Source organism: Asterias amurensis, chromosome 13, assembly GCF_032118995.1.
Source record: "Asterias amurensis chromosome 13, ASM3211899v1".
Taxonomy (NCBI): domain Eukaryota; kingdom Metazoa; phylum Echinodermata; class Asteroidea; order Forcipulatida; family Asteriidae; genus Asterias; species Asterias amurensis.
Genome location: NC_092660.1, coordinates 7,794,847 through 7,817,620, shown reverse-complemented (window position 1 = coordinate 7,817,620; position 22,774 = coordinate 7,794,847). Strand labels below are relative to the sequence as shown.

Here is a 22,774-nt window from a genome sequence, read left to right as displayed (position 1 = left end):
ACGTTGTACACATGCGCATCAGTAGACGATAAAAAATGTTCCTGCTGATTGTGTAGCTAACAAACAAGTCACTTCGGAGGGGACCAATCTTGGTCAAGGTAACCTTGCTCAAGGCAGTCGCATTATTCGCTCCGAAAAGACGCCGCTGTAAACTCACCCGTATACCCTGTGCGTGATGCGTGCGATCACACCGCATGACCCACCCGTATACACACTGTCACATCGTACGACTACTGTGCACACAAGCCATCCGCACTCGTACCACTAACCGCATGCGGAGGCCGTCAGGCCGACAGCCTTGTCGGGTCTGTAACTTCTGGGTTTAATGTGTTGTATGGAAAAATTTCCACTTGTGGAAAAAATTGGGGGGCTCTCGGATATGCTAGTATGCAGTTCATGAATATGTATATCTTTCGTCAGACCTATCAGACAACACAGGATGTGAGGCAAGTGAATTATTCATTTTGACGTCCAATCGCGCACGCCTATCATGCTCGCTGAGCGTCCGTGGTGGTGGTGTGTGATGTAGACATATCTCGTCTTTCGCGGGCATTATGGTAATGAGCTGATCGTGGGAACTCTTTGCTTATTATAGTAATGAGGTCAGTGGCTTCAACACAGACCCTACAAGGCTGTGGGCCTGATGGCCTCCGCATGCGGATAGTGTACGGGGCATCGTGTCGTGCGATGTTACGCACAGTGAATACGGGTGGGTTTTTATACAGCGGCGGTCTTTTTTCCGAGCAAATAATTCAACTGCCTTGGGCAAGGCTAACGTCACTGCACGTTATCGAATAAAATCATTGTGTCCAGCAAAATCATCAAGTCTGTAACAACCGTGCCAGTCTTTATCCTTGCGGATAAAGACAGGGGACTAGGCAACTAGCCTGAACATCCGAGGTCACACTTCGAGGCTCGTGAATAACGCCAGGGACCGGCCTCCAGCCGGCGTGTACATGCACCTATGACCAACATTCATTTCACTTAGAGATACGCAGTCAAATTCCATGGCGGACGAAATAGGATTGTACTGTTTAGGCATCTATGGAAAGCTCATGTCACTGTGCAGGTATATCCAATGATATAATTGTATCCAATGGAATCACTGGATCTGAATAGCAGGTACCTGTCTTTATCCTTGCGGATAAAGACAGGGGCCAAGTCTACCAGTCAACAGTCAAAGAAGAAATGGGAGACGTTTGAGAACTCTAGGTGGCAGCAGACTTACCAGGTCAATTAATCCTTGGAAATGTGAGCATGATCAAAACGACATGAACCTATACAATGGAAATTTACCTAGTAAGTCTGCTGCCACCTAGCATTCAAAAGTCTCCCACTACAAAAATTAAGTTGAAGTGAGAGCAAGGGAGGAGCTTACCAAGAACTTTTTGGCGGTAACCGAGAGGCACAAAGCGAGACGCCCACTTGGGGAACTCATCCGTGTTGATGGACACAAACACCATCTTATTGTATAACTCGTAGGCAGCTGATGTCAGGGCCTGCAACATGGAGTCGAAGTGACAATTAAATACGTTTCTTTATTCTTCAACTTAGTGCTGTTTATCCTGTTTTGTTTTGTATTGTTGTAACGGGCACATCCACCACAAGCCTTGGCTTTTAGGATGATGCCTACATGTGCAAATGTGGAAATAAATGTTCTATTGAATTGAAACCAATTGTGTCTAGCTACCATATTGGCAACTCAAACCTTGCAGAAGTTAGACATCACCCATACCTAGGAATTGATCTCAGCCACTATCTGAAATGGTCAACACATATATTAGTCAAATAAGCTCCAAGGCCAACAGGATGTTAGGGCTCCTAAAGAGGAACATCTACTACTGTAATAGCAATGTGAAATCCATAGCATACAAAACGTTAGTCAGACCACTGCTCGAGTATGGCTCTACTATCTGGGATCCCCACTTCGACACAGACATTAAGAAACTTGAACAGGTCCAAAATCGGGCTGCCAGATTCACAGTTCGTGATTACAACCGTGAGTCCAGCATTACTGCAATCCTAGGAAACCTCAACTGGGAATCACTCCGGGACAGAAGGACTAAATCTTGTTTAACATCCGTCTACAAAGAAACATATTGGTTTAACACCTAACAATAAAAAGGAATATATCAACTCATGCACCGGTACAACCACAAGATCATCTAGTAGCCATTATACATATAAACAAATCCGTGCCCACAAAGACTGTTACCAGTTCTCGTTATACCCCAGGACCTTGCCAGAGTGGAACCTACTTCCCCAAGACATCCGTACAGCACCTGACCTTAAGTCATTTAAGGCTGCGCTAGACTCGTTCAACATCCACCAAGTGACAGAAAAAGCGCATTACAACAACTAATGGTTTGCCAAGCTGCGTTGCGTTTAGACCCTTACCCGACGTACGACAACCTCAACAGGTGTTTGTACGGAGACCAATACAGATACAGATTGAAAAGTCCATTTTGGAATGTCAAGGGACGCATACATTGTACATGCAGTCGGCTTAGGACTATAAGGTCATTAGTGCAGTTTGTATGGATTTCATCAAATTGCTTATTGCATATGGAGTTAATTGATCAAGACTGGTCTCCAAAGTGTTTTCTATCTTTCGGGAAAACAAATTAAGTTGTATTATTTGTTTTCCTTCAAATTTACACATGAAATTGCAAGTGACAACCTTATAGCACTGAGCCAATGGTATTATTTTAATACATTTTTGGTAATGAAACCAGGGATGCCTCATAAGGGACCTTACAGGCAGTGGACACTACTTGTAATTACTCCAAATAATTATTAGCATAAAACCACACTTGGTAACAAGTAACTTAGTATAAAACATTGTGAGAAACAGCTCCCTCTGAAGTAACGTAGTTTTCGAGAAAGAAGTAAATTTCCATGAGTTTTATTTCGAGACATCAGAATTAGATTTTGAGGTCTCAAAATCAAGCATCTGAAACCACACAGCTTCGGTTGACAAGGGTGTTTTTCCTTTCATTATTATCTTGCAACTTCGACGACCAATTGAGCTCAAATTTTCACAGGTTTATTTTATGCATGTGTTGAGATACACCAAGTGGGAAGACTGGTCTTTGACAGTTACCAATAGTGTCCAGTGTCTTTAGTCACTGTATATAGCTCGCAAGCCTGAGGAAACCTGTAAACAAATCACCAGTTCTACTTGTAGTTTTAGTCAACTTGCATGCTCATATTGGGGATCTGTAGCGTACTGGCAAAAATTCTTCTACGATTTTCTGCCGAGTATGTTTCCTCCAACTTTCCCTACCCTCCCCCTCCCATGTTGGGAGACAATCAACCATTAATAACATCAGGCCTGATAATTTACGGTGACAATGAAGGCGATTGCTTCCATGCCCCATGGTTTGTTGCCTTGGAGCCCCTGAAATGCTCCAGTAGAAATTTACAATTTACGGGTAGGGTGCCCTTGTGAATTCATCACTGCAATAACCTATCTTTCTGAAAGTTTGTATTATACTCAGCGCCTTGAGTACCTTGTTTGGTAGATACGTGCGCTATATAAGGCTGCGATATTACCAAGGAGAAAATGCCTTGGTGACCTTGCCCTTTCAAAACTGAAGCATACAGGCCTGTAACTTACTTCAATGAACTGTGCTCCATCCATTAAATGTCCTTTGTTTGCTAAAGCTATCAGCACAGGTAGATCATGCTCAAAGATTGAGTTCTCGTGGTGCTCACCAAACTTAGCTCTGGTGGGAAAAAGAAGAAGAAAATAGACGTTAAATTTGCATCGGGAAAAAGAATATTATATTAATTTTGGTTTTTACCCTAACACATTGATGTGTGTTAACACTGTATACTCAGTACTTCCCCCGAGTTCTATGAACAAATCACAGGCATAGTACTCGGGTGGGATTCAAACCCAGTGGGATTCGAACCCACTGGGATTCTACCATGGTCTTGTACAAACTCCACAATGAGATCAGTGCAACCCTAATCCCATAACACCCAGGCACCTACATTGTATATCTACTCACCCACTATGGGTATGGAACCCAGTCAATGTGAGATGTGTTACTGGGAGTCTACCATGGTCCTGTACAAACTCCACAATGAGATCAGTGCAACTAGCAACATCATCCTCACAATGTTGACCCTCTTTCAAATTATACCTACATGTAGAAAAGAGAAGCGAATTAAAAGAAAATACTTTCTAGTTAACCTTCTTACTGCATTGTTTTGAAATAAACAATCATGGGTGACTGAATAGTTTGACCATTCAGACATTGAAGCAAACATTCTTATACAACAAAAAGCTTTATTCAAAGCAATTAATATTGTCTCACTTAATAAATTCCCATTCACATTATCAAAAAAATCATTGACATTGGCTGACAAATGTCTTAGTTTTTTGTCTTTCTTTTCACAATGTGATCTGTATTAACTCAAACACTTTTTTGGACACCACCAATGGCGCTCCGCAGCTTTTTGGTTTTTCGGATCTTTCCACTCCATTTTAAAGAGATTGCAAACAGCACCCTTATTACAGTTTACCATCATTGGAAAGATCCCATCTTTCACTTCCAAGTGATGGTAAGCTTGGGTATGGAGGGTGAATAAGATGGACAAACCTACAGCTTTATTTCAAATGGCCTTTGCACTTAGGCTTGAATGCCTATTATTGTGCCTAAATCTTGGTCAACTAAAGCTGCCAATGGTAAAGAAAAAGGGTTATGGTTGTAGTCACCAACGGTAGAGGAGTGAATAAACTCTCCACGGTGTTTATGAATGATAGTTAATATTTTGATGACTAACCTATGTGGTGAGTGGAAAGCGTGTATCTGTGAGTGGGACTCGTCTTGTAATGTGGCCATTAGATTTCTACCCAGGCTAAAGACTACAGACTGGATCCCATCTTTACGAAACATTTCAATCTAAACGAATAAAGAGAAAAAATATCAACAAAGTCATAAAATGAAAAATAAAAATCAAGTCAGGGAGAGCTTGGAACATCATCTCTCTACATGCATTTTACATGTTTAGTAAAATGCATATTTTTGTCCAGCAATAGTATTAAATACTTGCTGTATGACAATATTAATGAAACAATTTGACAGATTGGAAAAAAAGTCATCATTGAAGGCTTATCTGCATATCCAACTGCAATATTGAGGATAACTCAATATAATATCAAAGTCTTATATAGCGCATGTTTCTACCAAACAAGGTACTCAAGGCTCTGAGTATATAAAAGAAAGATTATTTCAGTGATGAATTCTGAGACCCAATTATTTAGCACCCTATAAGGGTTTACAAGGTGCTACGGCACATACAGCAGCCCCAGCCAGGAACACCGAAGGGGCGAACCCCTTCTCTTTTCGATAAGTACACTGGGTTCTTTTACATGCGTTACACAACACATGGGACCAACGGCTTTACGTCCCATCCGAAGGATGAAGCAATGGTTAAGTGTCACGGCTGGAGATTCGAAACCCACACTCTGCTGATCAGAAACACCAGAGTTTGAATTCGCTGCTCTTAACCGCTCGGCCACGACACTTCCACATAAATACAAAAGCAAATGACACCTTGTATGCCACTGTGTTTGATACCTTTCAAGTGCAACTTTTGTCAAAATCAGAAAACACCCTCAGAAATCTGAGAAACAATTCATGCATGATTTTTCAAATTCGAGTGCATATGGCTTGTTTGGGTGAAAAATTCTCCAAGCCACGTTACCTCAAAAGGGAATACTTTCTAAAAATAGTTTCTTCTAACAACAGCTACAGTGCTTTTTACCAAGTAAGTTTGTTATAGTCATTACTTTTTATAGTCATTACTGGAGCATCATCTTCCTTTTTGGTAAATTGTCAAAGACCAATATTCTCACTTGGTGTATCCCAACATATGCATAAAATAACAAATCTGTGACAATTTAGACTCAATTGGTCATCAAGGTAGCAAGAGAAAATGGAAAAAAAATCACAAACTTGTGTGCTTTCAGATGCCTAAAAAGGTTTCAGGTCTGAGGTCTATTAATACCTGAGCTAGAACTGACCTATTTCTTAATAAGTACGTAACTTATGCTGACAATTATTTCAATAACCAATAGTGTCCAGTGCCTTTCAACCACCTATTTGGAAAGAAAACAAACAAAACTGTTACCTGGGTAACCACCATTTGCAATTGCTGTTTACTTTTCTCAACATCTCTACGTTCCAGATTCTCAGTAAGGACGGCCAGACAGTTCGCTCGTCCATACAGACGCTCACAGGCTACCTGGTAACACTCTAATGGGTACCAGTGACTGGTGCTAGACAGGGTAGGTAGGTATTTACCAGCTAGAGACAGAGGATACATGGTGGCCAGAAGAACTACGTCATCTTTCTGAGAGGAATAAAACAAAAAATACTTTTTAATAATAAGTGGTTCTTATATAGCGCACATACCCTAGCAGCAAGATCAAGGCGCTTTACAATATCTCATTAAATCGTTGCAGTACCCCCTGCTAAAATATAGAATTCGAACTGCCTCTAGCTACTGGGCAATCTCGGTGGTCTCGTTGGTAAAACACTGCTCTAAATTTACAAAAGTCCTGGGTTTGAATCCCAACCAAGTAATATGCCTGTGATTTTTTTTCACAGAGCTTGGGAAAGTACTGAGTATACATAGATGGGTTGCAATACGCGTCATTGACCGCCATCTTTGATGTATTTTACACGTGAAAAGTGCAAGCGTGTACGCGCTGCGCATGGCTGTCGCGTGCACTCCGCTTGTAAAATAGATCAAAGATAACGGTCAATGACACTTATTGCAACCCATCTATACAGTGCTAACCCACATCAGTGTATATGGGTAAAACAAAAATGAATATTACTATCACATGAGAAATACTTTTAGACCCCTCCTCTAACTTTCTCAACTCCATGGGGAAGCACATAATGGGTTTATCCCAATACAATACTGTCTCAGCTCTGTCAGGTTCCCATCGATATACACCCTGGTAAAGAGATAGTTAACACCTATCACATTATGCTCAAGGACACCAAAATTATAACCACGATTTGAATCCACACTCTCTTGAATCAACCATCACGATTTGAGGCCAATGGAGTACACCGTTCAGCCATGACACACCACAATGGATAGATATGATATAGTCAAGGTTTTGAAACTCAATGAGATAACACAGGGTTCCATTAAGGTATTTCTAGGCTCCACATACTTTTTCCTATTACATTAAGCAAAACTGACATGGTAAATTTTGGTTGAGAAAATTTACATGAGGTGAATTTGAACCTGCAACCTTCGTATTAACGTGCCAGCACTCTACCCACTAAACCATCAAGCCCTATCGTTAGCAGTCTTCATATTTTGTCAATATCTTTGTCTTTTGTCACTAGCTTTGTATATTGGCACCCCTGAAAATGTTGATAATTTTCTAGTTTCAAAAAGAAACAATCATGTTTAGAATTAGACTCACAACAATTAGGGAATAAAAGTGTAGCGACGAGTTCTTACACAGCTGTTAAGGGTCGAGTTGCCGTGTGATAAGGGCCCGAGCCGAAGGCGCGGGCTTTGAGCGCATGGCAACGACCCTGCAAGGTTTTAACCGGATGTTTAAGAATGAGTCATTACTTTTTTATTCCCATTCATAAATTACAGACACTTTGACAGTTAAAAATTCGAGGTTTGAAATATTTTTTTCAAAAACTTTGTGAAGAGTCTGTTGCGTGTGTGTACGCGCGCGCCCTTAGAAATAGACTACGAGCGGGCGCTTAGAAGTAGGTTACGCGCTGTTACTAATAGCTATGAATTGCGTTCCGCGTGATAATCTTGCACGCCTGACACGCGGAAGCCAGCCGGTTATAAACATTGGTCATTATCAACCGTTTAAACACCCCCACATGACGCGCTCTCCACCAATAGGAGTAGAGAAACTGTCAGGTATTTATGAATTATGAATAATTACCTGGTATTCAGATTGTCTGAACGTTTGTCTGTTTGGTAACCGAGTCACAGCTGGTACTGAGATTTCTGAGAACCACTCCATTATCAACTTCTCCTGAAAATGAATAAATTAAGCTCATTACCCAATCAACAAAGTTCACTCCATCACATGTGTGCTCATTGTTTGTGCTGAATTTTCACAACGTCTTGCACTCAGCACTCTCAAACATGTCAAACTCAGCATCAAAGCACAGTGTTGTATGTACACTGCAGTTTACCACTGCAACGTAGTTACAGTTTATGTGTACATATGTTGGATTGTCAGATGGTTAAACATGAGATGTTCGAAATTGACAATGGACTGCCGACCAGAGGCCAGTGATTTTATTGTCAATGGGACAGTAAACTGACAACAAGACAAGTCCGGCAATCTTGTGATTCTCAATTGAACTACATAATAACTGTGGAATATCTTTAATATTAATTGTGGCTTCTTACATGTATATAGCTCATATGTAACATGGCGCTGTAACATACAGTATTTCCTGCAGATGTGGGACTACGTTTTGAAATGAGACCTAATTCTGAAAGCAACATGTAATTACATTTTGCTGCCGACTGAACCAGGAACACCGGGGCAAACCCCTTCTCTTTTCGATAAGTGCACTGGGTTCTTTTAAATGCGTTACATAACACATGGGACCAACAGCTTAATGTCCCATCCGAAGGACGAAGCAATGGTGAAGTGTCTTGCTTAAGGAAACAAGTGTCATGCCTGGGAATTCAAAACCACACTCTGCTGATCAGAAACACCCGAGTTTGAATTCGGTGCTCTTAACCGCTCAGCCACGACACTTCCGTTGATAAGATAAAAGTGCGTTTAAATGTTGACTTTGAGTTATATAAATGTATAAATCCTTTCCAATTCTGTCATCTGTTGAGTTTTGAAGCATGCATTTCTCAGTACTTGTTTTAAAAAAGTACTTCTCAGTACTTGTTTAAAAAAGATTAGTTTAAAAAAAAAAAAAAAAAGTATTTTTACAAATTTGGATTCTGGTGTTTAAAAAGAAAATAGTTTTAAACATTGGAGCTACAAGCATTGTAGTATTGTGGATTTACCCCTCAGATTATAGTCTTGAATGACACTGCTTGATTTTCTAATAAAAGCATGCAATACAAACTTATTTTTTCTAGCAACAACCATACAGACACGAATCCTTGTCTTCCAAACTAAAAATATTTACATGTCAGACTTCAGTGCATATCACAGTTTCCCCTACCCAACCAATGAAATCCATTGAATACTACACCAAGAGACTGTTTATTCTGGGTCAGTTCGATTAGCTTCCCTGGGTCGACCCCTATCAGCCCCTGGTTCATTCGAATAGCTTTGATGTCATTCCAGGGGCTCACCCAGGTCAGCCCCAAGTGCCCTGCTTGTGGAACAGATCTCTTTGGCTGGCCTGAGGTGCACGACTTCACCACGAGAGGGCGAGTGATCGTTCGATTAGCTCTTGTCAGGGGCTCACCCGAATGAGCACCGCGGGGTCGACACACGAAAGCTAATCTAACGCACCCACAGATTAAGCTGACATGGATATACAAGTAGGTAGGGCACCAATCTAACCTTACCTCTAGAACTCCATGATAGTCCATACGTATCAGCTGAGTAGCCTGGCCTGGTGTCACGCAGTGCTCACTCCCTATCTCACCATACCCTCTGAAGGCTATCAAGGTGGGGAAGCCAATAACGTGTAGTTGAGAACAGATTGTGGGGTCCGACGTACAGTTCATGATGTACATTGATCTGCCATCTAGTAATTAATGCCGGAAAAACATGTCAGTCGGGTATCCTTTAACATCGTGCACAATATACTTACCAATTTAAACAAATTACACTTGTTTAAGTTTGAAAGTTCAAGTTCAAAAAAATTAACCTTTCTTTTAAGATTCCTAGAATGACATGTGGGTCACAATAATACAGTCATGACAGTTATTCAAGAATTAAATATGCCTTAGAGCCATTGGACCCTTTCGGTAAACAGTATTGTCCAAGGCCCACACTTTGTGTACGACAACTTCTACATCAAATAACAAACCTGTGAAAATTTAGGCTCAATCGGTCATCGGAGTCGGGAGAAAACAACGGAAAAACCCAACCTTGTTTCCGCGCGTTTCACCGTGTCATGACATGTGTTTAAAATAAATCCGTAATTCTCGTAAACGAGAATTTATATTGTTTTGCTGTTTTCTCAAAAAGTAAAGCATTTCATGGAATAATATTTCAAGAGAAGTCTTTCACCATTGCCTTCTGTGAACCCTGTAAGTCTGTGAACTTTTATTATTTTTTCTGAACCGAAAGGGTCCAATGGCTTTAAAGCCATTATACACTTTCGGAACAGAAACAAAAATAAAAGTTCACAGATTGACAAATAACTTACAGGGTTTGGTGAAAGACTTCTCTTGAAATATTATTCCATGAAATGCTTTACTTTTAGAGAAAACATTAAAACAATTATCAATTCTCGATGAAAAAATTACGGATTTATTTTAAACACATGTCATGATACGGCAAAACAGGCGGAAACAAGGTTGTGTTTTCCCGTTATTTTCTCCCGACTAGGATGACTGATTGAGCCCAAATTTTCACAGGTTTGTTATTTGATATACAAGTTGTGATACATGAAGTGTGGGCCGTTGGACAATACTGTTTACCAAAAGTGTCCAATGGCTTTAAGCCTTATTCACATTTCATGCAAAAGCGATTGCAAAGCAATTTACGTGACACATACAATCTGGTACGCGATATTTAACATTTGTGGCATGAGAAATTTTGCAATTTACATGCAGTACAAACCGTGTTTTACGATCAACGGGAAGTTCAAATTTCTACTGCATATCGACTGCCTTCTTAGTAAAAGAAGGGGTTTCGTGGTCGAGCGGATAAGAGCATCGAATTCAAACTCAGCTGATTCTGTTGAGCAGAGTGTGGGTTCAAACCCCGGTCGTGTTACTTGTGTCCTTGAGCAAGACACTTAACTATAATTGCTTCTCTCCACCCAGGGGTAAATGGGTACCTGTGAGGGCAAAGATGGTTCTTGTGATTAGCCGAGTAGCGCATTTGTTGCACTAAGCTGTGTACTCCCCAGGTAGCTGAGATGGTTTAAGGAATGATTTAAGGCCCAGTGACCAGGGGTAATAATTTGAAGCGCTTTGGGACGCCCTTTTGGAGTGAACAAGCGCTATATAAAAACTTAATATTAACCTTTGAACGGTTAAAACTGTTAGCAGTTACTTTTCAACAACTTTAACATACAAGCCTTAACCTACCAATCATCTTGACAGACTTTGCCAGTATGCCAAACATGGCCATCTTCCGACGACAGTTGCTACAGTCATTCTGGATGAAAACCACCAACGTTGTGGAAGCGACATCTTGTCTCCAGGGAGCATTGAGACGCAGAGGAGTTTGTTCTACATCAGAACGCTCGATGATGCTTGACCATTTTGAGTCAGTCACTTTATCAACACCTGCGATATCGGGCTTTGCAGAGGCTGCACTGGAGCTCTAATCAAAACAATAAAGGGAGATCAGGTTGACTCAGTGGTTTCCTTCCCCACTGCCTTTCACCTTTACAGCAAACTCCCACACATGACGCCAAAGCATTGTAAATTTGATGCGCGCCATCAACGACAGAAGTGTTTTTAGTTTTTGAAAACCTTGAGGTTTGGGCCTGAGTTTTTAATTGATAATTACGAAAAATTGTATCATTTCAAAGTCCCATCTTTAAAACCTTGGAAAGAATGGCAAGTCTTATCCAAGGTGGTTAGGTTTTATATTGCTCAACACATTTGCTTTTGCTGTAAAGAAAATTTAGCAGGATACTAGTCACAGATGGAACATGTGACATGTTTTATTGGCTAGTAATTTCACACTGGTAAGCATAATTTTGCCATGCTTAGACAGATTTTGTGCTTCTGCAACTCTATGAAAGTGGGTCCTGATACAAAGCCATCACCATACCAATATCAAGTTTTTGAATTAAGTTTTGCAGATACCTTTTTAATCCAAGAGGTGTTTCCCTTCAGAGGTTTTCTTGACTTGACGTTGGTGCTTTTACTCTTAGGCAAATTACTTGGACTACATATGTCTACATCTGTGTCTATATCTGATAGTCCTAGAGACATATTGGTGCTTGTAGTACACGACTGTGGAGTGTAAGAAGTAAAGCCATAGAAAATCTGAAATGAAAAGAATAGTTTATTTAAAAATAATTATAACATGGTGGAAACCAACCTCTTTCCCAGTGGTATACAATTTCAAAATGCAGTTTCCTTCAAAGAATGCCTTGCTCGCTTATAAAACCCTGGCTGTATGACTTTAAAATATCCAAGTATTGGACATTTAATTAGTCTTGTGTTTGATCCACTCTATGCGCTTACGTGTATATTGTCACAGTTCTCCATCCAAACAAAAACAACAAATCAAGTAGCAGCTGGCCCCTCTCATAGTATACAAATATTGAGTGGCTCAGAGTGGAATGGGAGGAATATTATCCCAAGGTAAAATTTGTACTGTTCCATTTCACGAGGCGAAGCCGAGTGAAATGGAACAGTCCAAATTTTACCGAGCGATAATATACCTTACATTCCACGAATTAAAGCCACTAATAATTGTTTTATATAACTGACATAAAGATCCTTGTCATTTGATGTATTTTAAAAGTATAACATTATGAAAAATCACACAAATTACTGACAACCAAAAATCATATAGTGCCGCGTAGCGGCAACAATGCACAAATCGGATCACAACCTTTTGCACAGGTGCTCCTTTGTTTTAGCAGCGGCGCGGCGGTGCTGTACTGCTCAAAAACATTGGGAACAAGGATATCCTAACTGTTGAGTGGGAAATGCTATTCCCCATGGGCGAATAGGTTTTTTTGATCGTCGGTGCGGATGGGAGTAATAGTGAATGTCACGTGAAGTTCCACCAATCAAATGACAAGGATCTGTATGTCAGTTATATAATGTTTAATAGTGTGACATGCCTGACTGTTGGCAGTTTGAAGTGGGCAAGTAAAAACATGATTTATTAAAGGAATATTACAAAACAGTTGCTGGCAGTGTAAGCACCTTATTTATATACATAAACTGACAAACCTGAGAAGTTTGAGATCGATCGGTCATCTGGGTCACGACAGAATAGTGAAAAAACGATTACAAGTTTTGCATTGCATCGATGCCAAAATAAAAATGAATAAAACGCTCACTGTGCGATAAAATCCAAGCGCAAAGTTGAATTATTTATTTCTCATCAAATATGATATTTCAGACAGAAATATTTCAACGGATGTTTTCAACTATCACCATCATTTGACCATGTAAGTTTTATGTGAATTTGTGTTCTTTATGATTTGTTTTTCATACCAATTCTGTAATGTTCCTATAAGTGGCTTGCTACAACAAAAACTTACATTTTGACATGCGCTATACTCAGCTCCATTACAAGCACCCTGTGATTGCTCAATAGTTTTGAACAAGTGTGTGTTTAGAGAAGTAAATTTTGGGTTAGTGTTTTTCAGTGCTTCTCTTCCACGGGTTAGGGAGGATACTAAAAGTTTGATTATACTACATTGAATCAGCCAGTCAAACCCCAATGCGCTTAGTCAGGTGCATTGGCATGGGGCATGTATTTCATGCATTAGAGGAACTGTGTGCCTTTCAGGGAGTACAAAAAACAGAAATGCAGTCCGACAGAAACCCTGGAGCAAATTTAACATTAAGTAGGATTTGAAACTTATAATTAAGAGAGGTTTTCAGTAACACCATGTGAATATCTCTTTTGCGTATTGCTGGTTCTAAAATACCCTTGCTCAAGGCAGTCACATTATTCGCTCCGAAAAGACGCCGCTGTAAACCCACCCGTATATACTGTGCGCGGGGCATGTAATCACACCGCACGACCCACCGTATACACACTGTCACATCGTACGACTACTGTGCACACAAGTCATCCGCAATCGTACCACTAACCACTAACCTTGTCGGGTCTGTAACTTCCGTGTTTAATGTGTTTCATGAGTGAATAATTCGACTGCCTTGAGCAAGGCTAGTTCTAAAAGGAAATGGTGGTTGACGACTCAAATGAGCCAATTCTTATGTTCTGATCGTCTTCTCTCTGTTACCACAAACCTCTTTTAGTTAAAGTTAACACAGTTATTCGACGACCTTTCCTTGAATTCCTGGATTAAACTTGACAACACCCATTACCTGATCATGATCATCTTTTCCAGCCCATGGCGAGTACTGAAGCTCCTCCCCATCACCATTGTAAATTGCAACATCGCTTTGCTCCAAGAAAGACGCTACAGCCCAGGGCGTTGGGGTGATGTTTGGAAACACTTTCTGTTGTAAAACTAAACCTGAAACAATCAAAGTAACAAAATGAGAAGTGGTGCCTACTTGAAGAGTTTTACAAAAACTTAATGGCAAAACAGAATTAGCTATTGCAAAAGGACCTATGCAATAAATGCAAAAACAAAAGATAATGGCCTGACGATTCGACTCTAGCAGAATCTTTCTCAAAGGCTAAATGACAACATAACACAAGATAAGTGTAACATCAGCAGTCATTTACATACATGTACACTACCATGACTACATGTTGATGTGTGTACGTTTTGTTGTCATTTAGCCTTCGAGAAAGATACTGCTAGGGTCAAAACGTCAGTCCATTATTGACTTTTTGAAAAAGTTTGTACTTTTGTCAAAACAAGTTTATAAACAAGAGTTTTTTGGGCAATTTCAATATTAGTTTTTACATGTATCTAGCACATTTTACAATAACGTATAAACACAATTTACATGCACCCTGGTCATTGGACCAATAACATTCCTGTAATCTTTCTCAGCTCCCTGGGGAGTATAAAGTCCCAGTCTGCTGTGACGCTCTGAAGGCAGGTACCCATATATACCCCTGGGTGAAGAGAAGCTATAACAGTGCAGTGTCTTACTCAAAGACACAAGTGTCATAACGGAGATTCAAACCCATACCCTGATAATTACACCACTAGAATTTGAATATACAGTGATATAATCTGCTTGGCTGTGACACCCTGACATACAAAATCTGGCAGCTAACCCCCAGACCTCTTGCCAAGTCCCGTTAGTGACATAGTTGGAACTACATGTACTGTACAACCAATCTTGCTGTCCAGGAAGGTGTATACAATTTACAAAGTTCACCACGGGGTATTGTGGCTGAGTGGACAAGAGCACCAGACTCAAGCTCTGGTGTTTCTGATCAACAGAGTTCAGGTTCAAGTCCTGGTCTTGACACTTGTGTCCTTAGGCAAGACACTAAACACTATTGCCCTGAATCATGTGACATAGCAACTGTCTCAATAGTCTAAGGAATTCAAATTAAAGTTTTAACTTGTGCTCAATCACCTCATTGTATCACACACTATTTAAATCTAACACACAAATGGCTTATTTGGGAAAAAAAAAGAAGAAAAAAACCCAAAAGACCCAAACTAACCTTTGACATTAACTTCCTTCCACCAGAACAGCACAGAAAATGGAACACTCTTTGCATATGTAGCATCAACCCATCGTGTCACCACTATACACAAAAACAAGAGAAATTAATTTACAAATGAAAATACACAATTGGCTTTCAACATGATGCTACCATCTTGATATTTGTTACATTATTGTTTTACATGTAAGACTATAAGTCCAAGAGAAGAAATGTTCTGCAGTAGTGTTAAAGATGATTGGTCTGATTTTTGGACATGAACATTGTGATTTGAATTTTAAATAGTTATTTGTGTATAGATTTAAGAAATGTTATGCTTACATTTATGCAAACAAAATCTGCCAACAATAAGTGATAGTCAACAATGAAATATTGTCGGAATCATTCCAAAAGAAACTCAGTTTCTGTTATTATTACTTGTCTCCCACATCTAACATGTCTAAAGCTGACACTTCCTTGTATGTCTTCTCTCGACTGGGTTCTTGGCTGGTACAGTGATTACATTTCTGAGATTTATTGGCTTCACAACCAGAATGAAATACATTAAACGCCAGGTCTTGAACTTGGCTCTTGAAGGGGCAAAGCAATGTTTCTCTGGTAAGGGGCACTTCCATGGAGAAAATGTAAGTTTGTATTTGAAGCATGCAGAGAGCACCACAGCAAAAGCACACTTGCTGTAGGTACGGTGGGTTATTTTTGAGACATGAAATGAAATGAGTAACCAGAGTTAATCTATTAAAGTCTAGTTAGTATGACACTGCTCTAGAATTACAAAGGTGGTGGGTTTGAATCCCAATCGAGTAATATACCTGTGATTTTTTTGACAGAACTCAGGAAAGTACTGACTTTTCAGTGCTGACACACATCGGTGTATAGGGGTAAAACCATATATTTTATCCCTTATGCAAATTTAACATCTATTAAAGACACTGGACACTATTGGTAACTGTCAAAGACCAGTCTTCTCACTTGGTGTGTCTCAATACATGCTTAAAATAACAAACCTGTGACAATTTGAGGTCAATTGGTCATCAAAGTTGTGAGATAACTATGAAAGAAAAAACACCCTTGTCACACGAAGTTGTGTGCTTTCAGATGCTTGATTTCGAGACATCAAAATCTAATTCTGAGGTCTCGAAATCAAATTCAAGGAAAATTAATTTGTTCTCGAAAACTACGTCACTGCTGAGAGAGCCGTTTCTTATGTTTTAAACTATCAACCTCTCCCCATTACTCGTTAGCCAAGTAAGGTTTTACAACATGTATGCTAAAAATTATTTTGAGTAATTACTAATAGTGTCCACTGCCTTTAAACAGAGTAAATCTATTCACGTACCTTCAGCATGACGATGGATATCAACTAAACCAAAACCTAATCCTGAACCATCTTCAAGGAGAAACTCAGCAGCTGACCTTTTAAAGGCATCCAGATATGAACTTGTGTCGCGACCCCAAGGAGCATGGAAGCACACTAAGGTCGGCGACCTCTTGACTTTTGGCCTGATGATGTCGCTTTCAAAATTGTCCATGGTTAGGATTGATATCGAGGACATTCTGACACTAAGGAACATTTTAAAGTCTTTAATGACGGATTCGGTCCCTTCAAATTTATGGAATTTGGTCTGATCATTCTTTTCTGAAAAAAAAAAATAAATAAATAAATAAATAAATAAGGAAATTCCATAAAGGGTAGCGTCGAGTTCCTAAACTGCCATTTCCTAGGGTTGCCAGGGTTGTGGTCGTGCGATTAAGGCCCTAGCCGAAGGCGCGGCCCTTAATTGCGCGAGCACAACCCTGCAAGGTTTTAAACGGCAGTTTAAGAATGAGTCACCACTCTTTTATTCCCATTCATAAATGTCTTTTTGGTTAAAAGGCGTAATAAAGTAAGAAACTCTGTAAAACTTATTCCCTTTCCGACGTCCTTTGCTCTGTACGTGTGTTGCATTTTTATGACTGAGACAGTTTTCAAATATGCATTCGTGCACGTAGTATGCATCTAAACATATCAGAAAACAACCGGTTATAAACAGCTCTAGTTGGTCATTATCAACTGTTTAAACACACCCACGTGACACGCTCTCCACCAACAGGAATAGCGAGACTGTCTGAGGTATTTATACAATACGACTATTAAAATTACAAACAGCATTTTATACAAACTATAGCATTTGGCAGTGTCGCTAAATTTGTGTATAAACCATGCCGACTTAACACAAACTGCTACCAATAGTTAAGTAAGGTCCAAGGCCAATCAGAATAATAAATGTTTAAACAATATTTGACATTTTTTTTTCCTCAAAATTATTTTGACCACAGTCACAAATTTTGACTGACAATTTTTACAACACACTGAACAATAGAGTAATGCCTGAATTTTTTTTTTAACAATGCTAATTGAAAAATATGGAGACCGCCAAAGGCTAGATAACTCAGTTGGTAGAGAACCTGCATCTGATTTCACGAAACTCTAGGATTAATCCTATCTTGAGTTAGGACGAGTAACCCGTCCTAACTTATGATGGGTTTAATGCGTCCTAACGTCTATGGATACAGAACTTAACTCGTCCTAAGTCCTAAGCTTAATCCTAAGTTAGAAAGAGTTTGGTGAAATTGATGGCAGTACATTAATCCGAAGGTTGAAAGTCAAAGTCCCGCTTGAGTCAAATTTTCTTAGTTCAATTGCAAATTATTTAAAACTCACCCGGTCAATTTTCCTATTGGTTTATTTCTAATCAATTTGATGAAAAATTTAATTGTTTTCTGTACTTTGGTCCCTCCTTTCAATAGGATCAGGTTGGCTGAGTGGTTTCTGTCCCTGCCTTTCACCTCTGTTGACCCTGGTTCGAATCCCATCTCAGACTGAAACCTTGCATGTGGATTGGGCTTCAGTCCCTACCTGATTGCATTGTTTCCCCCCTTTGAGGTTTTCCTCCCACATCTTGAGCCATGAACACTTCTTCTCGTTTCCTATTCATCCTTCTAATGGGAGACTTTGGAACTCTAGGTGGCAGCAGACTTACCAGGTAAATTGTCATTGTTTACGTAGTTCTGAACATGCACGCATTACCGAGAACAATGGATTTTACCTGATAAGTCTGCTGCCACCAAGCGACCCAAAAGTCCCCCATTGGTGCCAAGGTTCCATGGCATGAAAATTCAATATTTGGAATACATACCTTTTCCCTCTATGATGACAAAAGCTGGAAGTTTAGCAACCTTGTAGTCTTTCATCAACTTGGCATCATCCTTAGAGCCCGGGTGAACCATCAACACACCAACTCTACCAGAGTAAAGTCTTTTTATCTAAAGTAATTTACAGATAATGAGGAGAAAAACATAATGTTTATTATCATAACACATATCATACCCTTACGGGTTGTGCACATGCACAGTGGTAGTATACAATGTAGTTACATAGAAATTTTGTAAATCTACAAAATGATTTTTCAGCGTCGGGTAGACAAGTCTGTTCCTGCATTGAAACATAGGTTTGCAACCTTCACTCAGGCTGAACTTATGTGTTCTCCTTGTTTTATTTTCACAGTCTGGGATAATAGTTTTTTATGGTATAATATCAGCCAAACGGGCTATCAGCCACAATAACATTAAGTTTACACTGGTGTGACTGTTGTTCCCCTCAGTTTTTACTGCTTAAAGACACTGAACACTTTTGGTAGTTGTCAAAGACCAGTCCTCGCATTTGGTGTGTGAAAATTTGAACCCAATTGGTTGTTGAAGTTGCGAGATAATAATATAATAATGCGAGATAATAATGGAAGAAAAAACACCCTTGTCACACGAAGTTGTATGCCTTCAGATGGTTAATTTTGGGACCTCAAAATCTAATTCTGAGGTCTCAAAATCAAATTCGTGAACAATTCCTTCTTTCTCAAAAACTACATTACTTCAGAGGGAGCCATTTCTCACAATGTTTTACACTATCGACAGCTCTCTTAAACTATCGATTGTTACCAAGTAAGTTTTTATGCTAACAATTTTTTTGAGTAATTACCAATAGTGTCCACTGCCTTCAACAGCTCGATGAAGTAAGGACCTACAAAAAGCACAGTAAATATCTACTGTGATTTAAAGCAAGCAAAACGAAAACAAGCTACCGCCAACTTCCAAATTTACCTGAATGACCTGTAATTCCACATCAAAGTGACTCTTGGTATCCACAAGGACAATAAGAACTAACTCTTCCTGCAGGTTCTCAAATGCTGCTTCGCTATATTCTGGCACTTTGGTCTTCAGTTTGGCCACCTGAAAAGGAAAATAGAAATAATAATATAAAAGATGTTCAATTTGCATCGGGGATCAAGAATATTATTTTTATTTTTTTTTTTCTAACTGCCTATAGCTACCGGGCAACCTCGGTAGTCTAGTTGGTAAGACACTTCTCTAAATTGCAAGGGTTGTGGATTCGAATCCAACCCGAGTAATATGCCTGTGGTATTTTTTCACAGGATTTGGGAAAGAACTGAGTATAAAGCGCTAACACACATCGGTGTATGGGTAAAAAAACAAAAACTTATAATAATATTAATATTAATATTGGCTCCAAATAATGATGAATGTGATTCACACATTAATACCCTTGGGGTCGATTTCACAAAGAGTTAGTGTAGGAGATAGCAAAAACTTAGGGCTAGTGCTAAGTTAGGACGAGTAACTCATCCTAAATCGAGATAAGACTTGTCTTAACTCTTTGTAAAATCAATCCCTGTGCTATTTATTTCATTCCTGAAACCATCTCAGCTCCCTGCAGGAGTATCTAGCATGTGCTTCCAAAACGCACTCGGCTAAATCATTCACAAGAACCATTTCTGCTCTCATACATGTAGGTACACATTTCACTCCTGGGTGAAGAGAAGCAATTATAGTGTAGTGTCTTACTCAAGGACACAAGTGTCATGACTCGGATTCGAGCTCACACCCTGATGACAAAACCACCAGAACTTGAGTCCGATGCACTTAAACCGCTCGACCAGAGGTAGCCATGTTTGTAGAGGTGGACACTATAACTTACCTGTTTTGCAAACCACTGATGAAGATCCCTTGCTTTGCCTGGTCCATTATAAGTTGCAGGAACGGCAGTTCCAATGAAGCATTGCAAACAGGGAAGAGTGTCTGGAACCTTGACTCCCCTAGTAGTCTGTGAAATGGACAAGTTAAACGCAAAACAGCAAGGTTGAACATGGTGGAAGATTAACAGTCTCCAGTCTTCCAATCTTTAGCAATCTTGAAATAAAAAAGATCATGGGGTGATCAAGCATTTGCTTCTGCCGCTCCTTACCGGAAACCAACCCCCAGCTATCCAGCTATCAAGTCGTCAGTCAATCGTGCGCTGGTTCAACGTGCTTACACCATTTGTGACCCGGACAGCCTCCAGCACGAGTTGCAACACATAACACCTTTTCTATACAACAGAACGGATACAACGCCAAGCAAGTCAAGACAAGCAAGCCCGTCACCCCCGACCAAAGGGTCTCCTATACCCAAGGTCAAACACACACACCCACTAGGACTAACACCCACTGTTAGTTTACCATACCTAGGTCCCCCCTCTCATTGCCTCCAACGCATCTTCAAGCAGGCAGGAATCAAGGTGTATCACTCCGCTCCAAAGAAACTCCATCGCTCTCTTGAATCGCACAAGGACAAGAAGGACCCCTCCACCCGTGCCAGAGTGTACCCCATTCCATGCTAGTGTGGCAAGGTTTATGACGGGGAAACCGGACGTAACCTTCCCACTAGACTTAAGGAACACCGAGCACACGGAAGGAGGGGAGACTTCGACAAATCAGCCATCGTCAAACATTCCCACATCACTGACCACCAAGTTGACTGGGAAGCAGCACAAATCATCGCTCTAATCCAGGCATGGCACCCAAGGCGCATAAGAGAGGCCATCGAGATTCATAAGCATGACACCGTACCCCAAGACATCGGCTTCCACATTAGTGACATCTGGCTCCCCCTCCTCCCGACCAATGGATCTTCTATATCCACGGTCACTCCCTAGGCCCAAACCCCTCAACTTAGTATTAGCCCCCCACTACTTAGACTGCTTTGGGTCATCTATACCCTCAGTCACCTAAGCCCCCAATCCATGATTGATTTATTTATTTAGACTGCTTTGGGTCTTCTATACCCTCAGTCCCCTAGGCCCCACACCCTCACTACCCCCTGTGCTTGATCCTACTGACACAGTTCAGTGAGCACACACCACCCAAGGCTCCAGAGCAGGTTTCACTACGCTTTACCGAGCTCCATTTCCCACCTCTATTTCCCACCTTAGTGCATCACCAAGCTAATCTGCCTCCACAGTACTTAAGCAACATGCAGCATCAGAGTCCAGCTTTCTCCAGAAGACGATCAGAGCATACTGTTCGAAACGTCGAGTTAAAACCAACGGTTCTTTTCAGAACCACCCCAACTCGTTAGAGATAGTCATTACATGGTGTTACCGCAAACCTTTCTATATCGTATTTCCACCATGCAAAGTTTCAAATCCTACTTTTACAATGGAGAGCTGTTGGTAGAAACGTAGTTTTTAAGAAAGAAGTAAGTTTCCACTAAAATATTTGATTTGTTTTTCGAGACCTCAGAATTAGATTTTGCCTCTGAAAGCACACAACTTCATGTGACAAGGGTGTTTTTTCTCCAACTATTATTTTGCAACTTCGAAGACCAATAAACTTTTCACAGGTTTGTTAATTAGTGAATACGGTGAGATAGACTGGTCTTTGACAATTACCAAAGGTATCCAGTACCTTTAAATGAAATGTTATCTTAAAAAAATTTGTTTACCCTTGATTGATTGAGGACTGAACCAAGTCTCCATGATCTATACAAAAATTGGTCATTTCTTTGGGTGTTTGCTCTTTTCCAAAGTCCCTGTAATTGTGTTTCTAGCTGTGAGGTAGATCCTGTATGAAGAGAAAAACAATAGATTTTTTAGTAATACTGAGTCTTTACAGAAATCGATCTGAGGCTTTCGAATATCAGGGAAGAAGTTTGATTCTGAGGCATCCTTGCCCTGTATCCGATTATGTTATGGGGGCCATACAATCAATTTGGTTGTCATTTTGACTGCATTTTTGACTGCATTTAACAAAATGCTTAAGTCTAAGACCTTATCTCACTCTTTCATTCCCACTCTTTTATTGCGATCTCCAATGGCAATCCCTTCATGAAAGGCGTGCCCACAGCAAGGTTACCATGCCGTACAGGATTGTCCATCAACTTATCGCCATCCCAGCTGACCCACCCTATCTCATCCCATCATCTAGCAAAGCT

General features: G+C 40.2%; 1 protein-coding gene across 2 annotated transcripts in view; it reads right to left on the bottom strand.

The window, feature by feature from the left end:
• LOC139946483 (uncharacterized) overlaps window positions 1–22,774 on the bottom strand; it is a 68,274-nt gene that overhangs the window by 38,315 nt on the left and 7,185 nt on the right. For both annotated transcript variants that reach the window (XM_071944149.1, XM_071944150.1), the window contains exons 3-18: window positions 22,286–22,404; window positions 20,502–20,627; window positions 19,607–19,735; window positions 18,649–18,775; window positions 16,809–17,108; window positions 15,473–15,556; window positions 14,203–14,354; window positions 11,989–12,171; window positions 11,260–11,497; window positions 9,562–9,743; window positions 7,952–8,044; window positions 6,145–6,366; window positions 4,795–4,913; window positions 4,017–4,151; window positions 3,620–3,728; window positions 1,379–1,499 (exon numbers count right to left, since the gene is read on the bottom strand). In XM_071944149.1, coding sequence (XP_071800250.1) covers window positions 1,379–1,499; window positions 3,620–3,728; window positions 4,017–4,151; window positions 4,795–4,913; window positions 6,145–6,366; window positions 7,952–8,044; window positions 9,562–9,743; window positions 11,260–11,497; window positions 11,989–12,171; window positions 14,203–14,354; window positions 15,473–15,556; window positions 16,809–17,108; window positions 18,649–18,775; window positions 19,607–19,735; window positions 20,502–20,627; window positions 22,286–22,404 — 2,439 coding nt within the window. The remainder of the gene's footprint in view (window positions 1–1,378; window positions 1,500–3,619; window positions 3,729–4,016; window positions 4,152–4,794; window positions 4,914–6,144; window positions 6,367–7,951; window positions 8,045–9,561; window positions 9,744–11,259; window positions 11,498–11,988; window positions 12,172–14,202; window positions 14,355–15,472; window positions 15,557–16,808; window positions 17,109–18,648; window positions 18,776–19,606; window positions 19,736–20,501; window positions 20,628–22,285; window positions 22,405–22,774) is intronic.